Raw genomic sequence first — 12836 nt, 5'->3', positions numbered from 1 at the left:
ATCTGATGAGCTATACAATTTTCAAACAGCCACAAAAAAAGTAGATGAGATTCATTGCATAATACACAAATGTGTAATGTTCTCAAGTGCCTTTTTGAAGTCTACATCCATGGCATACATATATTCAACCCTTTTTGCACCTCTCTGTTATGGCTTTGTTGAACAACAGATGACAATTTGCTACATAAGATTTTCTTTTATTACCTTTTCATGCAATTGCCAAGAGTGAAAAATTTCAAGTGATTATAAACTCAATGTGTCACTTTCAGTATATAATTTATATACTGTTAAAAGGCAAGCTATTGGTCTATAGGACTAAGGATGGCTTTTCATGTTAACCAAGTTGGTGTCTGAGATGTACATATAAATAAGTATTAAACAGGGCTAAATCACGGTGCAAAGATGTTAATACCTTTAGCTAGACGTTAGGTATTGCATCTAGACCTGAGGTTTTCCATTTAGAACCTTTCTTACTTTTGTCTTAAATTTTCTGATGGTTATTTCCTTGATATTTCCTATTTCCTGCCTACTTTTTCTATTAACACTTTTATACTTTCAGCATCTTTACAATGCTCAACAAGGTCTTCACAGATGCTTCTCCAAAATGTATAGATTTATTTTTTAAGGAGTGTTACTATTACTTTTGCTTTGTTTCCTAGTTCTCTATAAAACCTTTTTGGGCCAACGGTTAACAGCTTATTTCATACTTTCCTTTTATATTTGTTTGTATACCTTCTAAGTTTTTTTCTTGTAGTGATGAGTTTTTGATGATCTGTTCCTTTTTTTCTTCGTTCAGTGTGTTTCCATGGTTGCATTCTACTTGTTTCTTTCCTTTCCTGCAATTTTGCAGTAGTACTTTATTTTGTTGTTATGTCTTTCGGCTTTTCCCGGTTAGGGGTCACCACAGCGGAACTCCAGTCCGCTAATGATTGGCAGTAGATTTTTATGTGCTGAGTTGCCAGCCCTGACGCACAACCTTCAATGAAGGTACACCCATTCATGCATGTCTCCAGACAGAAGACGCTCTAGCTGAGAATCGAACAGGACAACGTCTTACTGTCAGGCGACAGCGCTACTGCAGCACCACCACCGCAGTTCTGCAGTAGTACTTTATATGTTACTTATTTATCCACAAATAGTATGTTTCATTTATTTCTGTTAAATCATTAGAATCTTTCTCTCTCTTAATAGATTATTTTATTGTGTTCAACTGTTTTACTGGTCTTATAGCACTTTCGATCTTATTCACTTTTTTTAGTGTCTTTCTTTTATCTCTCTTAATACAGCTAACCATTACTATTAAATCAGGTTGGTCTTTCCTTGGATCATTCTCTTGTCAACTGACAGTATACTATGTTTTCTACTCTCTCCGTTGCTGGCATGTCTAAATGGACTTTCATACAAGTTTACTACAGATGGTTTCAGAACAACACTTGTAAACATCACAACTAATTACTGAATACAACATTTTACTCCCCCCAAGATGCCTTAATGAGATTTATTGTTTTCTAGCATGTTATAATGCCAGTAGAAGTCCTTACTATTCTCTGGTCTGTGTAGTCACCGCTGCTGTATGCTGTGGCCAGTGTTGATGAGCATTTCTCTGCATACCAAGGAGACAAGCCCTGCTGGGAGGCACTGCTGATGGAGATTGTGTAAATGCTGTCAGTGTAACCATCACAGTCACAGTTGTCATCCTGTCGACCACCATTCCCTGATGCCCATACAAAAATCGATCCTTTTCCTCGCCGACCCTGTAAAAACCACATAAAATGCCTGAGATTTTGTTAGAAAACAAGTAATTTATCATAAAACCGTTGAAGTGTCCTGGCACAGATTTGCATTCCACCTCTCCTAAAATTTCTAATTTTGTGACCAATGAATGGCAAACAGTGCCAGATATTATTGTTAAAGTTTTTATTTCACAGATGTTAACACAGGCAAAATAAATTGTGCTTCAGAACATTTTAACTGCAGCACTTTTAGAGTCATATACATAGCATTACTTAACATATATGAGCCCATTAAAGAACATAATTAAGCTATGAAAAGAATATTGAGGCATGGCATACATTTCAATCATGTTATTTAGATGACAGAGGTACAGAAACTAGTTCACTCCTAGACAATACAAAACTACACTGGCAGCTTCTTCTTTGAAGCACTTATCCTCGAGGTGTTAATGAAGCTGTAATGTTAAATGTGTTTAAACAGTGAAAAGATAAAACCTGAGCTTTGGCCGGATAAAATCTAGCTGTATTCAACTGGACGTATAAGTGAATTTAAGTACCTTTTATCTGCACTTTTCTCAAATAATACAGTATTTTAATTGATTTATTTGTGTTGCATTGAATATTAACTGAACTGGAAGTTTTGGCTCTAATTTTTCAGTAAGCTCCCCACCCACCCTCCCTGATTTTGTTTTGGTGTTAATCTTGGTGGCTTTGAAACTGCCTGGCCATCTTGTAAATTTGTGTTTGGACACTCCTTCTGGGCCCATCTCATTTGCTCACTCAACTGAGTGTAGTGAAATAACGAGAAATCACATAAACTGGTAAAACAAAATAAGGCAAGTCTGTTTGTTTAACGTAGACTTGTTTAATACAATAACCTTTTTCCAGAGTAAAAAGCAAGCAGACTTGAAGCAAAAGTAACTTGACAACGATACTTAGCGCTTTCACCCCTACACACCTGGGGTATCATCAGAGTATCCATTGTTAGGTTCACGTTCAATTTAAATACCCAAAACTCATAACAATTAACCAATCACATCAACCCTAAGCAATTTTATACACATATGTTTTAAAAAAAACTATTCTAGTCTAATATACTTATTGTAATACATAGACATACAATAAAAACATATATTAATTACATAAAATATATATACCAAAACGTCTCACTTATTTAATAATACCTTTCATCAAAACTTGATTTGTTTTATTACTAATAAATACATAAATAATTATTAAACTTAAAATATTACTATAATTCAAAAAATACTTCAAATGTATGTGTTGTATTTAAATACCTAATGCTATGTAAAAAGATACTGAATTCCAAAAAATCATTAAAACTATTACTTCATTTTCATATAAAATGAGATTTATGTTTTAAAATACTAATAATAGAGATTTGTTCATTAATACCCGGTGGTCTGTTAGCATTTAGTCTTAACTGCCATAAACATTCTTTGACCTCCAAAAGAGTTTTGTCATCACTCCCTTTACTAAAATTATATGGGACCCTGTCAATAATGAAAAAAATAAACCTCTTAAAATCTTTACACCTAATACTGTGATTGTATAGTGAATTAGTGCATTTTTTGTTTTTGATGTCCCTGTTGTGTTCCATGATACGGTCTCTTAACCTCCTAATAGTTTTCCCTATATAGTATGCCTGACATGATAGACATGAAGTCAAATATATTACCATCTTTGTATTGCAATTACAAAAACCCGGACACTTGATGGACCTACCATAATTTTGTACTACCACATATGGGCCATCATTTATAAACTTACATGTTTTACAGAATCCACATTTACTCATTTTAGAATTTTTATAAATATTGTTATGACTACTTGTTTCAAAATGTTCTTTTAAATTTTTTCCTCTACTATATGTCACATTCGGATGTTCTCCAATAATCTTTGATACATCTGGTGTATTCATAAACACACTTAACCATGTCTCATTTAATATACTTATAATTAATTTTGCTTCATCATTGTATGGTAAAATATAGGCATCAATTTTGCTTTTGTCTATTTCATTTTTTCTATTTGATTTATTGTCCTGTCCTGATTTTAAAATAGGTTTATAATAAATATGTCTCTTGTGTAAGATCTCTTCCTTAACATTGTTTAATAGTATATGTGGATAATTTCTATCCTGAAACATCCCAACTAATTTGTCAATTTCAATAGAGAATTTCATATCTTCTGTTATTATATGTGATAACCTTACCATTTGTCCTTTTACTAAATTATTTTTTTGAAAGTGTGGATGACTACTATTAAAATGTAAAAAAGAGTTAGAGTATGTTTTCTTTCTGTAAATGTTTGATTGTATACCTTCATCATTCTTATAAAATAAAATATCCAAATATTCACACTCATTGTGACAAATTTTGTGTGTGAATCTCAAAAAAGTAGATGTAGTATCCAAAAATAATATAAATTCCATCAATTCATCTTTGTTTCCTTTCCAAAAAATTAATATGTCATCAAGAAACCTACAATAAAGCAACATTTTTGAAAAATATCTGGAAGTAAAGATACTTTCCGTCTCCCAATTGGTAACACCAAATTGGCATATATTAGGGCACATCTTGCACCCATAGCCACACCAGCCTTTTGCCTGTAATATCTTCCATCCATAAACATGAAATTGCTTGTTAGAACTAAATCCATCATATCTACAAGCAATTTACGTTTAACAGTGTGCATATTACTATATTTAAATAAACTTGTCTCAAACATGGTGAGGCCCTGTGTATGTGGTATAACTGAAAATAAATTTGCTACGTCTATAGTGACCATCAAAGTGTCAGAGTTTATAAAGGTTGTATGTTCCTTCACTACTCCTAGACAATGCCATGAGTCTCTGAGAATGTGTGGTAATTTAATTAAAGTATCCCTACAATTGACATCAATATAGCGGGCCATAGCTTTTAATTTAGATCCTTTTGCAGAAACAATGGGTCTAAAAGGTGGATTGTTAACATTTTTGTGAATTTTTGGTATACCAAAAATAGATGGTGTAACTGGAAAATCAACTAATAGATATTCATATTCATTCCTGTTAATCAAGCCTTCCATCATATATTCATATAGTAACCAATCCACCTTAGTGTATGTCCTACACATCTCGTACCTAGATACTTCTTCATAGGTGTTAGTATCACTCATTATGTCAGTCATTTTGTTTAAGTAATCCATTTTAGTCATAACCACAACTCCCCCACCTTTGTCTGGTTTCATAACTCTATATCTATCATCCTTTGTAAATTCCTTCAGACAAAATCTCTCAGCTGTAGTTAAATTGTCATTCACTTTTGGTAAATTAGTCAAAATCCTTCGAAATTGTACCTCACATAGCATTTCAAATATATGTACAGCTGAATTTTGGGGAGGTATAAATGTACTACTTCTTTTTAAAACAGGCAGTGTGGTCTCGTAATTAGAAATGGCATTTCTGTCCGTAGCAAAAAATATTTTTAAATTCAATAATCTTGTAAACATTTTTAGGCTAATCAATGTCTTACCTATGTCCATTTTAAAACTAGGCACATAAGAAAAACCCTTTTTGAAAAGGGAAATATAGTCACCTCCAAATTCAGTATCAGTGTAGTTATATAAAGAAAATCCACCATCTGTAATAGTTAAACGTCTTTCATTTAGTTCATTATTTGGAGAATTTACTTCATAAATTACTTTATCATTGTTGTTTATATATATATACTCTTCATTAAGACACTTTTTATTACTGTTACTGTTACTGAATTCATCAACATTTTCTGACAATAGGGTATTTTCATAATGTGTGCTAACAGTTGCAATGCATTCACAACTTACATAACTACAACAAGAGTCTAATATTGTGAATTTGTCCTGTACCTTTGAACATCCCTGTACTGATTCTGATATTGGTGTTGCCCCTGATAGCGGTCGCGTATTCGTTCTGACCTCCGTAATGTTGGTTCCTCTAAAAAAACTTTGTCATTATCTTTGTTAGATAAATAGCCTGTCCTATTAAAAGTATGCTCTTTTTGTTGTTCCCCTGTATTACTATCATTGCGACCAGTCTGTTCAAAATTTGTCCTCTCATCAAGTTGTTTACTTCTAATGTTGTTTTTATATTCTCTGAAATGGGTGTATACCCTATTGTTCTTATAATCATTACTGTCCCTATGTAGCTTGTTGTTTTTTATCTCCATGCCTTTATTAACAAATCTGTCCATGTCCTTAATAATATTCTCAAAGCGGTGCTTGTTGTATTCAAACAGTAAATCATTCTTAATACTGTTGTCTAGTTTAGTTAAAACATCATTCAGTTTTGTCAACTTAATATTGTTATTTTTTATAATAAGTCTCAGCAATTGCAAACCAACATTGTCAAATAATTGTAACAATTCATTAAATGTATCAGTATTCTGCTCAAAACCAAATGGGAGTTTAAATATACGCAGCCCCTTTGGTACCTGTTTTAATTCTATACATCTTTCTAAAAACACGTTATCCAGCTGTAATGATTTGTAAGTTTTAAGTACCTTTTCAAAATCCATTAATTGTCTGTTTAAATTCCCCATGTCCTTGTTATTCGTTTTAACCACTGATGCAAAGCTGGGTGCTGTTAATAATTCTTGATGTCCGCATACTTGTTGGAAACCACGTTCCTTCTAAAACCATCTCTAGTGTTCGTTGTGGCGATTGGAGGCGGAAATGCATTGCCAACACTTTCTGTTATACCTAAAAAGATTCCTCCTTCTGTTGAGCCCCTCGAACCATGACTAGTCGATGGATTGTTGTTCCCAGTACCTGGAGTAGAGTGCAACATGAATAACTGTTCTTCCGTTTCCGTTAAAGAAACATTTACCCCATTTCCTAAGCCTTTAATGCTTTTGGATCCTTGCTCATTGAGAGCAGCGATGAGATGTTTGGTTATGTCTAAATGTTGCTGTAGTAGCTGCTCCATAACTGCACAAGCTCCACACAAGCCCAACGAAAAAAACAGATGCCTAATACGACCAACTTGTATAACGAGAAATCACATAAACTGGTAAAACAAAATAAGGCAAGTCTGTTTGTTTAACGTAGACTTGTTTAATACAATAACCTTTTTCCAGAGTAAAAAGCAAGCAGACTTGAAGCAAAAGTAACTTGACAACGATACTTAGCGCTTTCACCCCTACACACCTGGGGTATCATCAGAGTATCCATTGTTAGGTTCACGTTCAATTTAAATACCCTAAACTCATAACAATTAACCAATCACATCAACCCTAAACAATTTTATACACGTATGTTTTAAAAAAACTATTCTAGTCTAATATACTTATTGTAATACATAGACATACAATAAAAACATATATTAATTACAATTAACAATCCACCTTTTAGACCCATTGTTTCTGCAAAAGGATCTAAATTAGAAGCTATGGCCCGCTATATTGATGTCAATTGTAGGGATACTTTAATTAAATTACCACACATTCTCAGAGACTCATGGCATTGTCTAGAAGTAGTGAGGGAACATACAACCTTTATAAACTCTGACACTTTGATGGTCACTATAGACGTAGCAAATTTATTTTCAGTTATACCACATACACAGGGCCTCACCATGTTTGAGACAAGTTTATTTAAATATAGTAATATGCACACTGTTAAACGTAAATTGCTTGTAGATATGATGGATTTAGTTCTAACAAGCAATTTCATGTTTATGGATGGAAGATATTACAGGCAAAAGGCTGGTGTGGCGATGGGTGCAAGATGTGCCCCAATATATGCCAATTTGGTGTTAGCCAATTGGGAGACAGAAAGTATCTTTACTTCCAGATATTTTTCAAACATTTTGCTTTATTGTAGGTTTCTTGATGACATATTAATTTTTTGGAAAGGAAATAAAGATGAATTGATGGAATTTATATTATTTTTGGATACTACATCTACTTTTTTGAGATTCACACACAAAATTTGTCACAATGAGTGTGAATATTTGGATATTTTATTTTATAAGAATGATGAAGGTATACAATCAAACATTTACAGAAAGAAAACATACTCTAACTCTTTTTTACATTTTAATAGTAGTCATCCACACTTTCAAAAAAAGAATTTAGTAAAAGGACAAATGGTAAGGTTATCACGTATAATAACAGAAGATATGAAATTCTCTATTGAAATTGACAAATTAGTTGGGATGTTTCAGGATAGAAATTATCCACATATACTATTAAACAATGTTAAGGAAGAGATCTTACACAAGAGACATATTTATTATAAACCTATTTTAAAATCAGGACAGGACAATAAATCAAATAGAAAAAATGAAATAGACAAAAGCAAAATTGATGCCTATATTTTACCATACAATGACAAAGCAAAATTAATTATAAGTATATTAAATGAGACATGGTTAACTGTGTTTATGAATACACCAGATGTATCAAATATTATTGGAGAACATCCAAATGTGACATATAGTAGAGGAAAAAATTTAAAAGAACATTCTGAAACAAGTAGTCATAACAATATTTATAAAAATTCTAAAATGAGTAAATGTGGATTCTGTAAAACATGTAAGTTTATAAATGATGGCCCATATGTGGTAGTACAAAATTATGGTAGGTCCATCAAGTGTCCGGGTTTTTGTAATTGCAATACAAAGATGGTATTATATTTGGCTTCATGTCTATCATGTCAGGCATACTATATAGGGAAAACTATTAGGAGGTTAAGAGACCGTATCATGGAACACAACAGGGACATCAAAAACAAAAAATGTACTAATTCACTATACAATCACAGTATTAGGTGTAAAGATTTTAAGAGGTTTATTTTTTTCATTATTGACAGGGTCCCATATAATTTTAGTAAAGGGGGTGATGACAAAACTCTTTTTGGAGGTCAAAGAATGTTTATGGCAGTTAAGACTAAATGCTAACAGACCACCGGGTATTAATGAACAAATCTCTATAATTAGTATTTTAAAACATAAATCTCATTTTATATGAAAATGAAGTAATAGTTTTAATGATTTTTTGGAATTCAGTATCTTTTTACATAGCATTAGGTATTTAAATACAACGCATACATTTGAAGTATTTTTTGAATTATGGTAATATTTTAAGTTTAATAATTATTTATGTATTTATTAGTAATAAAACAAATCAAGTTTTGATGAAAGGTATTATTAAATAAGTGAGACGTTTTGGTATATATATTTTATGTAATTAATATATGTTTTTATTGTATGTCTATGTATTACAATAAGTATATTAGACTAGAATAGTTTTTTTAAAACATATATGTATAAAATTGTTTAGGGTTGATGTGATTGGTTAATTGTTATGAGTTTAGGGTATTTAAATTGAACGTGAACCTAACAATGGATACTCTGATGATACCCCAGGTGTGTAGGGGTGAAAGCGCTAAGTATCGTTGTCAAGTTACTTTTGCTTCAAGTCTGCTTGCGTTTTACTCTGGAAAAAGGTTATTGTATTAAACAAGTCTACGTTAAACAAACAGACTTGCCTTATTTTGTTTTATGAGTGTAGTGAAATCATATTCTGATTTCAGGCACTCCTACTGTGCACAAAGAGAGCATCTGGGAAAGAAAAAAAGCATTTTAAGCTTGTTTCCTGCTTTTCCTGTAAGTGGTCTAGACTGTTTTTAGGCTTCTGAGCCCCCAAGCCTTTCTATGTTGGAGGGAAGCCTTCTAGCTTAATTTTGTTTCTTAGAACTAGCCAGTTTTCTAGTTTCAGCACTCAAATCTGTTTCTTTGAACTCAGCACTTGTTCAGAACTCATAAGCACTAAATAAGCTGCAAATTACTACAGCACTCAACCTTCCACACTTGTCTAGAGGAAAGCAGTTTTTAGTACTTAATAAATAAGCACCTATCCAGGCATGTCTAAGGGTCAGCTCCCAGTGATTTCTCTTGTCTACCTGATGAATCTGGACATCTTGGGGCAATGCAGCAATTGCCTCATGTACACAGACAACCCTCTCCTCCTACCACCCAACATTACAACCTGTACGAGATGCACTTATATAGCCAAAATGGAAGCAAAGCTCTTTTCACCCAAGACTGGACTAGACAGTCAAGAGAAGAAGGTAAACACTTGCACCACACCACACTCATCACATAGCCCCTCAAAACCTACACCACCAAAACACACACATAGAAACACAAAACACACACCTACGTTCACGGAGGCTCTCAATAAAAAACCTGCCCAAGCATCAGGGACCTCCAAAGCAGAAACACAGGCAAACTCCACTCCCCAACAACAACCCAAATGACACATAGCCCACAAACTCAGTGTGCCACTCAACCACAGCCCATAAGGCATAACAACGTACCCAACACTCTAGTCATAGGTGACTCTATAGTCAGGCACACTGATGTTCCACTCACTAGACTAAACAAGGAGAAGGTTACTGTCAGCTGCCTGTCAGGTGCCAGGATCTACCACATAACCCACACACTCGGTCACTTCACAAGTACAAATATGACACTGTCATTGTCCGTGTTGGTGTGAATGATCTGAGATGTACCTCCCTGGACTACATGAAAAGAGACATGGAGGAGCACTCCGATCTTGTAGCCCAGGCAGGTATGACCCTAGCCCTGAGTAGCATCCTGCCATCACCCAGAATGATACCACAGTACAAGGACAAAATGATTGAATTCAACAATTGGCTAAGCTTCTGGCGTCATTCTAAGGGGATTCGGTATTTGTCTGCCTGGGATGACATGATTGACAGACCACGATGGTTTGCCAGAGATAGCCTACACCTGTCACCCTTGGAATTCAGGATACTGGCTAAGGCTCTTGCCACCCCTATAGTGCCTTTTTTAGGCAAGGTTCAAATGACAAATTCACCACTGTAACAGGTACAAGCAAGCAAAATCTGAGGGTAATGCTACTCAATGCTAGAAGTCTAAACCTCAAAATGCACTCACTCGATGCACTCCTTAAAATGGAGAACATCAACATCTGTGCAGTGACAGAGACCTGGTTCAAAGTTCCAGAGAGCACCCCGGCATTACCAGGCTATAATTCATACCACACCTTTTGGCCACCTAACCCGGAATGAAGCACTAAAGGTGGAGGTGTGTCCATATTCATTAAGGATATTCACACCTCCAGGCTAGTTGCACAGCATAATGCATCCGAGATTATCCAAGTGCAACTAACTCTGGGCAAGACCGCAATCCAAATTGTAGCTTGCTACAGACCCCCCACCATGCCCCAGGATACCCACTCCTCATTTCTTGATACACTGGAAAGTATTAGGGTACAACCCAACACCCTAATAATGGGTGATTTCAACTACCCCACTATTAACTGGGAAAACTACTCATGTACCAACACTTTTGCTCAACATTTTCTGGAATTCATAAATTCTAACACCTTGGATCAACTTATTCACACCCCCACCAGGGGCAGCAATATCCTAGACCTGGTCATTACCAACATGGGAAACCGGTGTTCCACACCAGAGGTCAAATCCTCGTTGGTCAGATCCGACCACAAGCTAATCACCCTAGACATCCACATCCCGCCCCCACCCCCAATTAGGGAAACCACAGTAAAAAACTTCTCCAAAGCCAACTTCACACTTCTTAAGACAGAAGTGGCAAACTTCATGACATCCATCCAGATGAACAATAGAGGTATGACTGCTGAATCCTACACAAATGCACTTTATAAGCACTTACACTAGTGCATGGATCATGCTATCCCTTATAGAACCAATATGCTATCCTCCAAAAAAAGGAAGCCAATCTGGTGGTTCTCTGCCATAAACAAACTCTACAACAGAAGAAAGAAACTGTTGCAAAAAAGAGTAAAATCACATGACTGGAGGAACTCCCTGGTCAACCTCAGTAAGAAGCAGAGATCCCTCATAAAATCCTCCAAAGCTAGTTACAAAAACAAACTTGCCACTGACTCTAAAGACAACCACAAAGCATTGTATAGCTATGTCAAGAATCTCAATGGCAACACTTAAATCTGCTCTGAGTTACAGCACAATGGCACTAAATATACAGAACTAACTGATATTGCCAACATTCTGGCAGACAGGTTCAGTGCTAACTTTACCCCCCCTCCCACCCCCTAGAGGGCCCATCTCTATACTGGAAGAATGCAAAGTTCCTGCAATCATGGCTGCACAAGTAAAAAACACACTCTCCAAAGCCAAGAACACAGCATCCCTGGGACCTGACAATATCCCAGGTTACGTTCTACACAAACAACAGAATGAACTTGCACCCTACCTAAGTACCATGTTCAATCATAGCCTCACCACAGGCTTTGTGCCCACTGAATGGTGCACCACAATGGTTATCTCACTCCACAAAGGGAGAGCCAAAACGGACCCCAGGAACTACTGCCCCATTAGTCTGAAAAGCCTGGTCTGCAAGGCCATGGAAAGTATCATCATGGAACTCATAAACGAAGACATTGGTAATCTCCAAACTCTGGACCCTACCCAATTTGGGTTTGTAAAAGGCAGATCATGTCTCCTAAACCTGATTGACTTCTTTGAACCAGTCACCAAAGCCATAGATGAGGGTAAAGTGGTTCACACAGATCTCACCAAGGCTTTCAACACCATCCCCAACTCTGGAATTATAGATAAGCTCACTGAACTAGGTATAAATCCCTATATCACAAGATAGGTTGCCAAGTAGCTCACGGACAGTAGCTACTGTAAAAGTAGCAGACTCCAAATCCGACTTCAGACCAGTGACAAGTGGAGTACCTGGGTCCTCTCCTGTTTGGTATCTACTTCTCTGAAGTACAGGCTAACACAGAAGGTCTTTGGCTAGCAAAGTTTGCAGATAACTGCAAATTAGGGCCATAATCGAAACTCCTAACGATGTGGACATACTTCAAAAAAGGCCTCACTGAGACAGATGCCTGATGTCAAAGCCATGGCCTGAAGCTCAATGCCAAAAAGTGTATTGTCATCCCTTTTGGTAAAGACTCTGTACCCATGAACTATCACATACGTGGTAGTCTACTTAACACTGAAAGTGCGATAAGAGACCTTGGGACACAGATGGACAGTAGTCTCTCCTTTGATAATCAC

At 35.5% G+C, this 12836-nt stretch overlaps 1 protein-coding gene across 1 annotated transcript in view; it reads right to left on the bottom strand.

Moving 5' to 3' along the window:
• Nucleotides 1–12836, bottom strand: part of PCSK1 (proprotein convertase subtilisin/kexin type 1) — a 583826-nt gene that overhangs the window by 155095 nt on the left and 415895 nt on the right. The window contains exon 8 of the mRNA XM_044064124.1: nucleotides 1542–1754. Coding sequence (XP_043920059.1) covers nucleotides 1542–1754 — 213 coding nt within the window. The remainder of the gene's footprint in view (nucleotides 1–1541; nucleotides 1755–12836) is intronic.

This window comes from Protopterus annectens, chromosome 2.part2 (assembly GCF_019279795.1).
Source record: "Protopterus annectens isolate FY-2018-M chromosome 2.part2, PAN1.0, whole genome shotgun sequence".
NCBI lineage: Eukaryota > Metazoa > Chordata > Ceratodontiformes > Protopteridae > Protopterus > Protopterus annectens.
Note: the sequence above shows the minus strand (reverse complement) of the source record. Positions and strands in the feature narration are given on the sequence as shown.